The sequence below is a fragment of the Camelus dromedarius genome, chromosome 10, assembly GCF_036321535.1.
Source record: "Camelus dromedarius isolate mCamDro1 chromosome 10, mCamDro1.pat, whole genome shotgun sequence".
NCBI classification, from domain to species: Eukaryota; Metazoa; Chordata; class Mammalia; order Artiodactyla; family Camelidae; genus Camelus; species Camelus dromedarius.
Genome location: NC_087445.1, coordinates 75323598 through 75339636, shown reverse-complemented (window position 1 = coordinate 75339636; position 16039 = coordinate 75323598). Strand labels below are relative to the sequence as shown.

Sequence of the window (16039 nt, the reverse complement as noted above, 5' to 3'; positions counted from 1 at the left end):
TGACAGATTGTCCTCACCTCAGTCAGGGCTCAAGCAAATGCCAGTTGCTGGTTTTTGAGGACAGGAAAAAAAGTCCATTAAACCCCCACAAGTGTGGAGAGTTAACGCCATGGCCACAATGATTGTTTCTGAGCTGAGGCGTCTCCTCCGAAATCCATCTGTCAAGAAAGAGAATGGGTTCCTTATGTCTTGTATGGCGAGATAAAATAATAGCACTAAATTCTCTAAGTTATTCTGCATTCCATTTTATGGTGTTTACTGCCTAGAATAATGACGTTATGTGCAAACCAAATTGGTCAGACTAAGCAGAATCCTGCCCTGCCTGCCGCACCCCAGACAAGAAGTTCAGCCAGGTGTCAGCGTGTGAAGCAAGGGCAGGTCAGGCGAGGAGCCTTGTGGGCCTTTCCATGGAGTGACGGGAAGTTTTTATCTCATCTCTGTGCCTTTATGCCTTTACTGGACCGCTGCTCGGAAAAAGAAAAGAAACAGTTAATGTCCCCAAACGAGATCTTAATCACTAGGTCTCTGACTCCTTTTTCGGCCCTCAGTTCTGAAAGGGAACAGTGAGTGTCTTCCCTCTGTGCCCAGAAATACAGTCATAGTCACAGACTCTTCTGACACCGACACAGGAGCCTGTCAGAGCAGCCCCCCGCCCCAGACGCCTGCATACACGTGTACACCGTGAGCCGGTGCTGATGGTGAAATATTGAGTGGCCCCTTAGCAACATGCATCACGAACACAGCATTTTCCTCCCGTGAAATGCAGTTCTCATTTTGAAGCTGGATAGATGCAGCAGTGCCTGAGAGGCACTGGTAACATACCTTCCAAGATTGCCATCTTCCCAGGAGACGCTGAGACCCAGCACCGCTGGCTCTGAGCGGGCGCACCTGTGCTGTTTGCCGGGGTGTCTGTCTGTCTGTCCGTCTAGGCAGTCACACAACACCACACCCAGTGGGGGTTGTGAATCCCCCATCTGTTTGACACTCTGTGGTTCAAGAACGTAGACACCAACGATCCTTAAGGTCTTAGTGTTTCTGTGACAATAAGAGCGAGCGAGTCTGTTGGTTCTCAGCCAGTCTGTCTCATTTGGATTATGTGCTGTAATTAGAAAAAGCACTGCTTTCCCCCAAACAGCTTCATTGTGGTGACCTAACACGGGCCTCCCCCGCTGCTGCCGTCTGCGACTTTCTGATGCCGTTCTTAGTGCTTGGAAACGTCTTCGTACAAATTTTCTCAAACCAGCCAGCCCCGCTAAGTGTTACCTAGTAGTTCTGATTTATTAAACAGGTAAACAGCCTGAAATTAGAGATCGCTCCCGCCTTAGTACTTACTGGATCTGGGCGTGCCCAGTCGGGGCTCGGCAGGCTGGGCTCGGGGATGAAGGAGGAGGGGGGCCAGTCCCCTGGGTCCCGGCACCACATCCCAGCCACCACCCCCGGCTCCACTGAGCACGTCCCTTCCCTGTGACTTCCAAACTTCTCATTTAGCGTTCTCTCTGAAATAAGGAGACGTGCTTAGGGCGGTCGTGTTTGCCAGACTTTTCTCACCTGTGAAGTGCTTTATCCTTCAGGTTCAAAGTAGAGAGTTTGCAGCCCTCCATTTGGGGGGCATTTTTCCTCATTGAAGGCCTTTGCCCTGCCCCTCCCTGGGATTCTCGTCCTTGCTTTTTCAGTAAGTGTTTTGTAACTTGTAAGAGTCGCTGTGCTGAATATACCCTGGTTGGAGAAGTCTGTACCCCTGCTAGCCATCTCCCTGCCCCGGCCCCCCTTTCCCTGCCCCTGGCCCCCCTTGTTCCTTAAAGGCTGGCTGTGGGAGTGTCACAGTGGTTACGAGTCAGGGCCTTACTCACACAGGCATCTGGGTTGAGTCACCGTTTCTGTTTCTATGGACCAGTGACTCGGTGCCTCTGTGCCTCAGTGCCCTCACCTCTCAGATGGGGGCCCCAGAGCCTCACAGCTGTCTGGGGACCAAGCTAAATGATGTGGATCGAGCGTCGACACGGTGCCTGGGACGTGAGCACGGGGGAGCACTTGCTGATACGATGACAAGGACACCAACATCGGTCCTTCCCCCCAGCCCTCATCATTCTTAGAAGTACCCCTGTTAACTGTCAGCCTTTTAGCACCTTGAACTTTTCTTATCAGGAACCACCTTGAGAACACAGTCCTTCCAAGACGCGCACTCAGACGCTGCAGCCGCGTCTCCCCGCAAAGCAATATTCTCATCATTGCAAGCAGCTTGCCTGCCAATTTTTATGTGGCATTTACAGCCTCCCTAATATCACTTAATTAGCTGAAGGTAAACCTGGAGTCTTGCCCGCTGTGAGAATCTCAATTTCGTTCAGCCAGTCGTCATTTTGTAAAAGGACAGATTGGCCAGACAGGAGAGCAGAGGCTGGGCACAGCCGCCCTCGGAGGCCCAGGGCTTCTCCTCGGTCTCGGAGCGGTGTGCAGCTCTCCGGCCCTTGGCCTCCTTGCCTTGCTCTCTTTAGCTTTGAAACCCCATCCTCACCTGTCCCCTCAGCTTCCCTTCTGGAACCGTCTGCCACTGTGTTTCCCGCGGCCACTCTGTGCCCCTGCCCAGTGCTGGCAGCTACAGGGCCTCCACCCCCAGGGAAGCCTTGCCCTGGCTTCCAGCCCTTCAGTGATGTCTCGTTACTCCCATGATGAAAACACCCCCTGGGTCCCCGTTCTCTCCTCAGGCCTTCACCAAGTGTGCTGTAAGCCTGGACCTCCCTCCGCTCCTCTTCGCCTCTGGGCCCCCGTCCCTTCTGTGGGGAAGGCGTCCCTGACCCGCCTGCCGGGGGGGACACTGTACCCCCATCCTTGTTTGGCTGCTCTGCTCCGTCCATGGTGTTTGTGTGTGTGGTTCGTGTCTGTCTCTGGCGTGTGGCTCCAGGTGGAAACCCCTGTCTGGTGTTCCCCGTCGCAGCCCCAGCACCTACCTGGCACACAACAGGTGCTCAGGACGCATTTTTGAATAGGTGACTAGAACCTGAGAGCATTCTGTAATTCTGAAAGGAAGAGCATGAAGGGATAGAGTAAAAAGGAATTGTTCTGACATAACAACCAGGGAAATGCATCTTAATTGTTCAGTGAACTCGGCAAGCAGCAGACCCTGCCTTTCAGAGTCCCATCCACTCCCTGTCCGTCTGTCCTGAGAGAGCAAGCCCTGGGGCACTTTCCTCTTCGCATAAAATAGTCCCTCGAAAGGACCGGCCTTGGGCCCTGTTTCCCTGCTGTCACAGTAGAGGCGGGTAGGGAGTGGGGTCTCCACTCGGCCTGGGGACCAGAGGGGAGTAGCCAGGACCGTGGTGGTAACTGAGGACAGACAGACATGTCCTGTGGAGCAGGGGACAGACTCTGCTCTCAGAATCTGCTGGGAGTGGCCAGGCCCCAACCCAGGGGACCACGTGAAGCCTGGAATCCAGAGGGTGAGAGGAAGGCCATTCTGACCCCCCAGCCTCCAGCACCTAGACCAGGTCAGCCCCTCAGGACGCGAAACAGCGTGGTCCTCAGAGCAGGGGCCGGGTGTCCTCCTTAATGCAGAGGGGCGGCGGGGTGCTCGCCGAGCATCCTTGTGGCCCGCATGTGGGTTAGGACTAAGCAGGGATATTTAGCATAGAACCTGGCTCAGCTGCGCAGACTCTGCATGAGGGCGTGTTCGACTGGCCCCTCCATCAAGGGCGACGAGATGGGTGACTTTGCCTCCACACTAGACTGTCTCCTTGGGACATTTGTTCTGAGGAGAAGTGTCCAGACTGGGACAAGGGACAGGAAGAGTGCTGTGGACGGTGGCTGGGTTTCTTCTGGTTGGAGAACGCCTGGCACAGAGCAGTCCCTCGGGGACGATGTGGCAGACGAGTTCCTGGCTGATTATGGAGCTGCGCCCCGCATTGCATCGCGGCGGTGCCGCGTGGGCCTGCCCCCCCGCGCCCCGCGCCCCGCGCAGCTCCTGGCCGCCCCTGCCGCCCACCCCGCGGCAGGGCCCCGCTCTGATGGCAGCCGCACAGCCCTTTACGTCCGGCCCCGGCTTCTCCCGTGGTTTGCCTCTGCCTGCCGCCGTGCAGTTACCAGCTCTCTGCCTCCTCGTGGGACACACACGCCCTCATCCCCACCTGGCTAATGAGGCGCCTAGGGGGACTTCTCAGTGACCCTCGCTTCCTCCACACCTGGGTCACCTGCAGACAGCGGGGACCACAGGGTGTGCTTTCAGCCAGGCAGTCAGGGCTGACAACAAAGAACAGGAACCGGGCCAGCCTCTCCCGGGAGGATGCCCGAGACGTCAGTCACCGTTGAGCCTTCCAAGCACTGGAATTGGAAGGTGCGGCCGGCCCAGCACGAATCGGCAGATGCTGGACGAGGCTGCGCGCGACAGGAGGAGACCCGGCTCTAAACCGCGTTGTCCTTGCCCGGGCTCTTCTCGTCCAGGCCATTTGAGAAATCAGGAAAGAAAGCCACGTACCCCCCGCCCCTGCTGCATACACACTGTTTAGTTTCTGTTACCCTGGAGTCCTCCTGTCGTGGGGACAGCTACTCTCTCCTCTGACCTCCGCCCACGTTCCGGGCCCCTTTCTGAGTGGGGAGGTGTCCACCGCCAGCCCCTCCACGTGCCCTTTGCTTTAGTGACCCCAGAGCCTTTCCATCTGCTTAGGACCCAGACGGAATGACCCCGGGTCTTTTTCAGATGTCATCTCCAACCTGGTCCTGATGTTATAGCCAGCAGTCCAAAATGTGGACTCACGTCTTAACTACTTAACAGTCAAGGAGAGGGGTGTGGTTGGAGAGAACCGACATCCCGGAGTGATGGCGTGTGACTCTGCCTGGTAGTCTTAAGTTCTCTGGTGGCGCAACAGCATCTGCCTTGAGGGCTTCTGTGTGCCCTTGGGAGCGCTGAGCCCGCATGCACCCTCTCACTGAGCCCTCATCATGTGCCCGGGACCAAGGCAGGGTCCCCAGTAGCTGAGGAGGAAGTGGCTGTGCCCGGTCGCATGGCACTGGGCATGAGACCCCAGGGTCCACACTCCCGGCACTTGACTGCATCTTCGCCTGCACCCCTTTGAAAGCTTCTGGTTTCTCGAATCAGTATTGGGCTAAGTAGATAGATATCTATCTAGATATCTATCTATCTACTAGATAAATTCTGTTAATGGTGTTTCTTTCTGGGAACAGATCATTCTTTGTGTAACCAAAGAAGTGGACTTAAAGCAGGAGACATTTTGGTGCATAGATGCAAGAATTTGATTTGAAGTCAGAGTAGCAAACCCTGGAATGGATCGTAGAAACTTTGTGCTCATGGGGCAGTCATCTCGAAAGATTTTTGAGACACCTGTGGGCAAGATGTGGATCTTTTTCTCTAGTTTCCTTCCAAGTCTGGAGGCAGAAGGAGGCGGTGGAATAAGCCTGGGCTTGGGGTCGGGCAGTCCTGACCTTGGTCCCGACCCTGGCGCTGGCCTGGAACTCTGGGTCCCGGGGGGTCGTGTGGGACACGGGAAGAGATGACGGGCACGCGGCACCTGGCACCATGATGAGCACGGAGTGGTTGTCCATTAGGCCTCCGCTTCAGCGCTCCCTGCAGTTGGGGGGTTCGCCACCCCCACAGTGGACCCTGCTCCCTGGTAGAGCTCTTGAAATGGGCCCGAATTGACCACTTTCATTTCCCACTCTCTGGTCTCTGAGATTCAGATGCCGAATGTGTGCGATTGATTTACAAACATGAAAATACAAGGTGGTGTTGTCACTGATCAAAGGAGGCATCGGCGCAGCGTGTGGCTCGGGTGGAAACTTGGTGGCTCAGTCCCTGCCTGTTTGCACGTGTGGTGATCCAAGCCCCTGCCTTCTCTGGCCGGAGAACAGGGCCTTGCGCCTGCCCCGGCTCAGTGTTACCTTGCAGCTGAGGCCCGTCCTTTTGGTCTGTTGGGGTGCGGTGGGTACTCTGTCATCCAGCATGTCAGCTGTCCCTGCAGGCATCTTTCCGTCTGCAAAGGTGATAAATAGGCCTCATGACGTCATTCAAATCGTTAATAATGGTGGTGCGAGCGGGACAGGCCCAGAGGGTTTGGTGCCAGAATTTGGCCCCAAGCTTATCCATCTCCGTCAGTATCTATAGGATGTAATCACACCAGTTACAGGAACACGAACTGTTCCCGTGTCCACCCAGTATTTCTCCGTCTTAACATGTTCACAGAGAATTCGATTTTATAAAGCACTCTAGCACGCTCTGGTTCACTGTGCCTTCGTGCTGGCCCTGTACCCGCGTGCAGGCCCCTTCTGACGTGTGAGCGAACTAGGCTCAGGGGAAGCTGCGACCCTGCGCGGTCATCAGCTAGGTCAGCGCCAGGGTCCAGCCAGGGTCATCGGAACCTGGGCCCCGTCCCTCCGCCCCGGCATGGCCACCTGCTGTGTGCCGTCCATGCCTCAGTCCCGACAGAGCTCCTGTGGAGGTTTCTGGCACTTGGGCCAAGTAATCTCAAAGCTCCAGCCACTTCTGGGGTCCTGACTCAGTGCTTCACTTTCAGACATCGGCCATCTCTGAACGTAGCCTCTCTACCCTCTGCCACTGCTCCCGCCTTTCCAGGCAGCAGGTGGATCGTGGGGTCTACCTGCTGACCGCCTGTGACCTGCCCGGGGCTCGGGGCTCTTTTGTGTTCTTCACTGGGTCTGGTTCTTGGGTGTGAGGCAGAGAGGCCTTTTTTATCCTTCTCTCAGGGGTTTTGCTGTAATAGCCGCGGCCCCAGCAGGGCTTACCTGGACGGAAGTGTCTCCTGGGGCCCTGGCAGTTTTACAAAAGCCAGAGCCAGTTTGATCCTAAGAAATCACAGAGAAGGTTCTCCTAAAATGGTTGGCCTACCAGCCGGCATCTCTGCCAATACAGAACCCAGACGTTTAAAGAGCCCTGAGGTAGCTCCTCTTCCTTCGGTGACCGAAGAGGTTTGAGAGCGTGTTGCCCTTAGGTAGGCTGAATGATCATCCCGCGCTGGCGGGTTCTGTCCTTGACCTATGTCGTGGCACCAGAGGGACTGCTTGTCAGGTTCTCCGTGGACTTGGTCACTCTGTCATCTGAGAGCCACTGAAACCCTGCTCAGACTTTTCTTCCTCCGTGAGGGTGAGGCAGGAGTAGAACCTGGCCTCAGACCACCTCAAGTCGTCACTGTCTCCTCGTGGTCACTTAGAACCCAGGCGTTTCTTCCAGTCGGGGGCCTTCCTTCTCCTGCAGAGTCTTCGGGGCCTCACCGTGGCCCTCAGCCATTCGCTTACAAGCAGGATTTTTCAAATTAGAGGAAGAAATACACCTTGCCAGTCTTCTCTCTGTTTTAATTATACTGTAAGAGAAAAATCCCTCACAAAATCAAACAAACTGGAAGCCAAAGGCAAAGAGGTTTTCATTAGTAAAAACTAAAATACTCTGGTATTTCAGCACAGGATAAAATGCTGCCATTTTTTCCCCCCAAAGTGAACTTACCGATTTTCTTGATTATAAAAATAATACATTTTTATTGTAAAAATTCAGGAAAAAGAGAAAAGCTTAAAAATCACCCCAAAACCACCCACAGTCTAAGTTAATTTTGATTCACAGTTTTTATCATTCTCACTTTCTCTGCATATATACATATATGGATTTTTTTTTAGTATCTATAGTGAGATTGAGCAAATCATGATTTTTAAAGTGCTTTTTTCACTTCAGTTATCCAACTGTGTTACAGTGCACTCTCTCTGGGGTTCTAAAAGTCTTTGAGATTTGATGCGGGCATTGCTTTGGTATTAAAAATATTTTGTGCAAGGAACTTGCTCCTTATTTTGATAAAAACTTACAGCACGCTGGTAAATGTGTGTCACGGAGTCGGAAGTCCTGGGCTCAGATCCCGTCTCCTCCCTGGACGTGTTACTCAACCTCTCTGCACCTCGGTTTTGTCACCAGTAAAGTGGGAGCGCTCGTGGTGCCTGAAAGTTTCACGGGTGTTCAGGTGCGTGGGCTGAATGCCTCCCAAGTGCTTAAAACTGCGCCTGCCGTAAGTAAGGGCCACATAAGTGCTCATAATACCATTATTATTGAAGTCACATAGCCAGCTTGAATGGCTCTGATTTGAACTGTGTTATGTTTAAATCCACTAACAACCCACGTAACTGTCACTTGCTTATGTGTTGTTCTAATGCTTTGGAGACTGCACTGCTGTCGGCCACAACCACCATCATCACCATCATTATGTCATCTACTCTTGCTTACACAGAGCCCGCACAGGAAGTGTCCTGAAAGTCTGAAGGAATGTTCTAGAAGTGTGTTTCAGGACCTCAGGGGAAAGATTTCTTGTCCACTGTCTTGGGTAACTGGATAACTCTTGTGAAGAAGTGGCTGAATTCTCCACAGCCTACCATCAACCAAAATACAACCCAGATGGGATGAAAGCAGTAGCAGACTAGAAGCAAATACACTCAAGTATGTTTTAAATGCTCATATCTGAGGAAGGCATTTCTAAGCACGATCTTAAAGCCATAAAACATCTAAAAAAAACTGATGGGCTTAAAAAAAATTGATAGACTTTACATAAAAATACGTATTTTCTCTTGTGATAAAATAAAATTTAAAATTCTGTCCTGCAGTAGAATGCTGTTAACAGAAGCCTGTGTTAGAATGGCTCCTCCGATGTTCACCTATGAATTTACTGATAAAGTTGGGAGAAGGTCCTCAGATCTCTCTCCTCCAGTGGTCATCCTAGCGGGCACATTGGTTTACTAATTAGGCTGTGATTTCACCTCATTGGCAGTGAAAGTGGCATCTGCCTGTCCTGCTGGGTAATCCAGCCTGGTACCCGAGGGGGGTTATTCAGCCTTCACTACAAGGGAGTTCCCTGTGGCTAGATAAACTGATCTGTTGCTTGGTAACTACAGGATTACTCCGGTGGATGCTCAGGACGCCCATTTGAGAGGCGTTTGGGTATTTGGAGGGCAAGGAGGGCAAGAAAGTTGGCAAGTTTCTGGGAGGACTGCAGCTTGGCAGGAGGAAGAACCAAGCCCACATGTGCCCATGGCGGGCATGGGTTTATAGCGTTTCATCTTCCCATCTGTACTTTGCCTGTTTCAGCACTGGGACCAGAACAAAGGGAAAGCAGTCAGTGAGCTGGCCAAGGGAAAGGTGGGTCCCATCGGGGTGGCTACAGGGTTGACCCCGAGGTTCTTCCCCCTGAGGACAAGGTCTGAGTCTGGAAAGTGTGACCCTGCTTGCTCTCTGGACCGCCACTCGGGGTTTGAGTTTGAGTCCCAAGTTGAAAGCCTGTTGACTAGAGTAAAATCATAGAATGGCTAGGAAAGTTTGAGACCGTAACCTCAAGGCAAGGAGGACCATCTAACCACATCCTCTACCGCAGTGTGGACTTGAAGACCCTTCATAAATATTCCTGTTCAGTGGCGCAGCACACCCACCAGAGGTTACCTTCCTGGCCCCAGACGTGGCTGAATTTGGGAAGGGACAGATCTTGCGTGACTTGGAGGCAGACCGAGTGGTGTGTATATGCGTGTGCACAACAGTGTGTTACATACCTTTGTATGGCCTTTCGTGCCGTGTCCTCCGCTCTGCCTGGTGGGGCAGCGGGCTCAGCCCTGGGCGGCTCCTGCGCTCCGGGCGCCTTGCAGGCAGTCGGCGTGCCAGTCGCCCAGATGCGACTCTGGTGATTTACTCTGCATTACTGGTGGCAGGAGCCGTCGTCGAAGTGGTGGCTCTTCTGCCGGGGAGGATATTTTGACTGAAATTTTGCATATTTTGAAACTCGGGTTGTTATGCTTAAAATTATACATGTTGTGAGTACCAGGCTTCAAACAAGGCCGGGAGAAGCAGCATTCCTTCCCGTCAGAACCTTCTCACTCTGTCTGTCAACGTTGCCCGACTAAAAATAAACTACAAGCCCCAGAACTGGCAGCCTTCCTTTGGAGCACGTTTGGTGTGTTCACTGCAGGCCTGTCGCTTCCCCACCACACGTGGGCCCCCGAGGCGCGGACCTTCGCCCGGGACATGGGCGCACAGAGTCCACAGGGCAGCGTCCTGCTCTTTACGAAAGGGTGAGGTGATCCCAGAGCCCCGGCCCCGCTGCCAGGGCTTCAGAGTCGGTCCTGGCTCCTGTGTGGCCTGGGGGCAGTCGCTTGGCATCTCTGGACTCCAGCTGCCTCGTGCTTAGCTGTGATTGCCTGCAGCCCCGTGCCAGCCACCAGCCTCTGTGTGTCTTGTTCCCTTTTTACAAAGCCTCATGAGTGTCATTCTGAGTGGCATCCCCATTTTCCAGATGAGAAAGCCCAAGTCGCAGACGGGTCCATGTCCTGCATCTCTGTCCCCAGCAGCTCCTCCCCCCTCAGTTGTCCTCTCTCCCTTCTCTCCTCACTCTGTCATCTGGCCTCCACCCCACCATCGTCCCACTGGAACAGTCCTGTGAGACCATGAAGGGCTCTTCTGGGTCAAATCATGGTCACTTGTCACCCTTGACCCTGCTGGACCTTCCTGTCCCCTCCACTGTCCATCTGGGACTGGCAGCCCAGGGGGAAGAGCTCGGCCAGGTCCGTCCGCGCTCTGTTTGCTCCTGGGCTTCTGCTCTGAGGGTGGGCTTGGAGAGGTTACTTCCCCTCCTCCGGGCTTTGTTTCCTCGTCTGTAAAGTGAGATGGTAATCACACGTACCTCATCGAGGGAAGGGCATGTGAGATGACGTAGAACCCAGACAGTACTTCCCTGTGTATCTGTGATCTTCTCACGAAGTCCCTGTCCTGTACACGTGCTCTTGCTACAAATGTCCGGCCCTTGATTATCGGCCCTGTTACCGGCTCGCCCCAGATCTTTTCCCCAGCGCAGGATGACTTTGCAGTTCTCCCTCTTTGTCACAGCAGAATCCACTGTGTGACTGACGGAGCCCTGGCCCCGCTGTCACTTGCACCCCACCCTCTGCAGGTGAGTTTGAAGAGACGAGGTAGCTTTAACCTGGTTATGATGGGGTCCCTTCCATAATCAGTACAATAGCACAGATTCGTCCTGTTTTAATTCCTGGGCTTCAGAGGAGTTCTATTATATTTGCTTCTAGTCCAGTTTATCCTCTGATTTTTACAGCAAAGAAAATGCTGTAAATATAAGTAGCAGAGGGTAACATCTGCCTTTTGCAAGAAGCCAAGACTGCCACATCGGGCGGCGTAGCAAGATGGATTCAGTGGTAACGACTCTGTTGTTTGGTGAAAATCCTGTCTCAGGAAACATTGTTTTACTCTTCAATTTTCATAATCATTTTTCCTGTGTACCGCGCTGAACTTCTACAAATTTCCCCCTCTGATCTTCTGATCAAATAAATGATAAGGCCGCTGTCTTTTGAAAACAGCTGCTGGGATTCATCACCTGAAATTGATTTTCAGCCCTTGGCGGCTCCCGGGTGGGCTGGGGCAGGGAGGCCCTCCCTCCGACAGCCCTGGGGCTGTGGTCTGTCCCGGGTGCCAGTGCTGACGTATCCCCAAGTGCTCCTGGGTCTGGGTTTTGCAGGGGTAGGAAGTAATTTACAAGGGTCTCTTCAGCCAGTGAAGAGGTGTCTGCGGCTGACGCCCCCACCTCGTGGCCGCCAGGTCCCCGGGAGGAGGCTGATTGCCTTGAACTGCAGGGGGGTCTCCAGGAGCCTCGGCTCAGTGTTGCCGAGTTCCAAGGCGGGTTTCTCCCCCTTCCTTTTGCAAACTGCTGTATCACACACCTCGTTTGCCATCAGAGTACGAGTGTGTTTCATTCTTTTTTTCCCCATGAAAACAACACAGAACAAAGCCTCACTTTCAAAAATGCCATGATATTTTGCCACCGTTATGAAAATCTGTCAGCACCGTATCTAATCTTCTTGTGCATGTAATATCAAAACATCGCTATTGAAGGGGCTGCACTTCTGTTAATGCAAAAATGTCAGTTCCACAGCCTCGGAACCAGCTGCTCGCAGCCGCTTCCAAATGGGAAAGAAAAAAAAAATAATAAAGTTTTCTTTCCTCCTCTGCTGCTATTGTTCTTCAGGCCCGACCTTCAGAGGAGGACCCAGAGCAGACACCGCCTCGCTGAAATCTTGCTCTCAGAATACTCAAGTGGGATGGAGACCAGCGTCGCCAAGGTCAAAAAGCAAAGCGAATGCGCGGGGCCGGGCAGCCAGCGCCCAGCCTCGGCCGTGGGAAAAAACGAAGCCCAAAAGCCTTACTGAGGGACTGCGAGACTTCCCAGGAAGTATTTGTAAACTCTGCGTCCACAGGACGGGGCCTGAGTGGATCCCGGAGCTGGCGTCCTGTTCTCGTCAGAGCGGCCTTGTGGGAACTAACGGTGTGGCCTTCCCCGCTGACTCGTCCCTGAGACTGAGAGCACAGCCCAGAGCAGGGCTAGGGGTCAGCACAGGCTGGAGTAGCTGAGCAGCCTGTCTTGTATTTACTCCATCAAGGCAAGACGCTCATCGACACCCAGAGATCACATGGTGCCCCCATGACTTAACGTGAAAACCTAGGGTCCTGCGAGCCAGCCAGGGATTTGACCCTGCCTGTGACTATGTTCTGTAAAGCATCACAGTTTACTTTAACCTGCCCTCTCAATACCTCTGTTGGCATGAAATAGGATTTTTAAAACTAGAATTGACTCTGTAAAGAAAGAGAAAAAACTCTTTATCCGATCATTTTCTTGATGTACAAATGCTTTATTAAAAAGGACCACAGGAGTGTTCGGTGCGGGTCAGAAGCGACTCCAGGGTGCCCTGCTTTCCGCCCGCAGGCTGTTCGGAGCCCCCTGTCACGTTCACACGCCTTGCGCTCTCCTTCTGGTCCAGGGAGAACACACTTTCTCAGGACATTTGATTTACTGTTGCTTTTTTATTATTTGCCTTCAAAGACCAGAGGCACCGGTGTCCTGAGTGTTTTCTCCCCTCGAATCCCATCTTGTCTTTGAAAAAGGTCTGGGGTCTGGCCTGTGGCCGGGCCGCAGCGGCCCCTCCCCATTGTGTTTTCTGCGAGGTTTGAAAGAGGACCCCCGGGGCATATTGATTTCCCAATAAATGTAAGATTTGGACACGGGTAACTCCAGAGGGGTCCAAAGGAGAAGAGGGTAAAAGCCTGACCCTCTCCGTCCATCCGTCTGTCTGTTCTTTTCTCTCCACTTTTCCTCCTGTTATCCATTTAAAAATCCAGCCTCCTCCTCCTCTGAAGTTACTGGCACAGGGGTCGAGGCCCCGCTTCAGTAGGCCCTCCAGCTCCACACGAACTGAAGGGAGGGAGAGGATCTCGAGAGTTACAAGGTGGGCTGTCTTCGGGGACCATGGTGTGTGTCGGGGGGTCCTTCCCTCCATCCCTGTCTGGTAGCCGCAGCCAGCCATCAGATGTAAGTGAACTTCAGCTGAGGAATCGTGAGGTTTAGCGTGAGCCTGGAAGCACTGGTCCTCTGCAGGAGGGAAAAAGTGACCTCTCAGAGCTGGCTATCACATAGAAATTAATAGGGGCAGTTGATGAAATCTGTAACAATAATAATAAATAAACCTGTAGCACATGTCATACTGACTTTGGGCAAATCTGCCTCCTTATATTTCGATGTGTGATGGTCCACACGATTTGGATGAGAAAAGGAGGGATCAAACTTTATAAAGACAACCCAGCCTTGTGAGAAACAGGATTAACGCCAGTGATGGGGGTGATCAAAGAGAAACCCTACTCTCCCCTCCCCCTCATAGTACTCATTCCATTAAAGGGTGAATCCACAGAGTTCGGCATTCCTGGGGGGGGGGAGAAGTGCCAGAAGCTTGCAAGGCACGTAAGTGACTATAATTCTGAGATGGAAACTTACACTTAATTTGCTACCACTGAGGTGAGGGTTTCTTGCCATAGATGTTATGTGGGTCTGTTTCTAAGCAGAATCAATATATTACCCCCAGTTAATAAAGAAACATGGATTTAGCAGGTTTAGGGTTAATATTAACTAAATTTAAATAACCTTAAAATAAATCTCTTTCTTATTATGGCTCTTGACAGATTATACATTTCAGGCATCAATTAGGCAAAGCTTTAGCCTAATTCCACTGTACATATTCTAATTTTGTGTGTCTTTCTAATCGAGCCTCTCCTTCTGATTTCCCAAACTTACCTCTTTCTCTGTGTCACAAGCCTGATCCTCACATTTAAGTCACAGAGAACTGGGGCATTTCATGGAATGTTGCAGCCAAAAGCTTTTTGCCCTCGTGGGCTTGTAAAATGCTTTTTTTTTTTCTTAGTCCCAGACATCTTCATGTCTGCAGTCCTCAGTGGCTGCACATCTTCAGAGGGGTCCCCATTCTCATGCACCGAAGGGCAAAGAGCCCTTGGTGAGTGATTAAGGCAGTGCTGATGCAATGCAAACAGCATTTTCCACTCTTAGAAGAGCAGAGCCAACCAAATCTCAGCAAAGGACATTTTGACAAAGCCTGGATTCCTTTGATTTTTTTTTCCCCCTGTAGTGAAGGGAGGCAAGATTTAGGGAAGAGAGGGGAGTAAATGAGCTCCCCTTAAGGCAGGTGTTCCCAAACTGCTATGCCCTCTCTACTTAGCCCTTCAGCCCCTCAACGGAAAGTCAGCAGAAGCCATTAAAATCCAAATATCGCTTCCAGGAGACAGAAATTTAAGGCTTTTTTCCACTGGAGAAGTTGCCCTGCTTGCAAAGGGCGCTTCACGGGTCTTGTTAAATTGCCTGCATGACCATTACACCTTATCTCTTAATCTGCTCCGTCGGAGGAAAAATTTAGAGCAAAGCCTGCCCAAGTGGGGGCAGTGAGGCACCCGGAAAATCAGCTCGACTTCTTAAAAATGTCCAGAAGCCTTGCAGTGAGGCCTGTCGGGGAATCTAGACTTCTTTTCAACTTTGTTGCCCCATTGAGTCTAGGCTTATAAGGAGGGTGGGGGTGGGTCATTGGAGCAGCAGAGGGGACGCCCTTCTGGGCGCCCCTCCTATTGTTCTGCATGCTGGGGGTCTCACACATGCATTTTTTTTTTTTTCCTATCTCCAATGAGAGTTCCCCCAGCCCCAGGGTTGGGAACAGAGAAACCAATTTAGCCTTCTAAATGGATGAAAAGCATCCTCACTGCCAAGGTTGTAAAGTTATTATTACAGATGGCAAGTGCAGGACAATTTAAAATATTGTAATTATAAACTTGTAGGGAGGCCTTGTTCTTCATTAATGTAAGATATGAAATCGCCTCCGAGGAACAAGGACAATTACATAGTTGAGAATGTGTCGGTGATTTACACTGCCGCTGTGTAAATGTAAGGGTGGTTCTCCAGCCTACCTTCTTCTCTCTCACAAAATGAAAAGCACACCAGTGCAAGTTGTCCTTTGATAGATTTTTAATATGATTTTAAAGAGTTTTGTTTGGTCTCATTCTTATTCAATGAGATTAATTTAAAGCACTTATCCCCTGGGTTTAAGTCAATCCATGTAGGATTTGGGCAGGGTTTGTTGCACTGGGGGGTTTTGTTTGCAGGAGGCTGTGAGAGACTCCTTTCTCACTTCATTAACCCTGAGTTGGGGACAGTCTCCCCCTCAACCCCCACCACAGCCAGAGTTGGGGATTTACCGGCCCCCATTCACATGCAAAAGAACTTGAAAGCCGAGGGAGCTCCTAGACTTAATCAGCTGCTGTGCATTTTGCAAAATTAGAATAATACCCTCACCACCCCAAGAAAGAAAAACCGAGGTGTGAGAGTGTTGGGGGCCGGGGAGGAAACAGTAGCAGGGTCCAGGGTGGGGGGAGTTAAGAGTTTAAACATAAGCCCACCTCTCCTTCACCAGGCAGCCCTCTTCCAGAGCAACCCTGCCGCAAAACGGGGGTGGGGGGCTTCAGCTTGCTGAGCCCCCAAACTTCCCAGCCCTGGGCGTGTCCTGGGAGTTCAAGCTGCAGGTGGTGTGTGGGAGGGGAGCACCTGAGACCACCCCCCCGGAGAGGGACAGCCTCCGGAGGTGACCTTGGCTCTCCGTGAACGGGAGCCTGGAGTCTGGCTGGAAACTTAAACCCCTCCCCTGAGACCCTGGGGCCGCAGGCTGGGGCTCC

General features: G+C 52.2%; 1 protein-coding gene across 2 annotated transcripts in view; it reads left to right on the top strand.

The window, feature by feature from the left end:
• Window positions 1-13522, top strand: part of DDX31 (DEAD-box helicase 31) — a 67149-nt gene extending 53627 nt beyond the window's left edge. For both annotated transcript variants that reach the window (XM_064490645.1, XM_010975399.3), the window contains one exon: window positions 12009-13522. In XM_064490645.1, coding sequence (XP_064346715.1) covers window positions 12009-12189 — 181 coding nt within the window. In that variant the 3' untranslated portion in view covers window positions 12190-13522. The remainder of the gene's footprint in view (window positions 1-12008) is intronic.
• Window positions 13523-16039: the final 2517 nt, after the last annotated feature.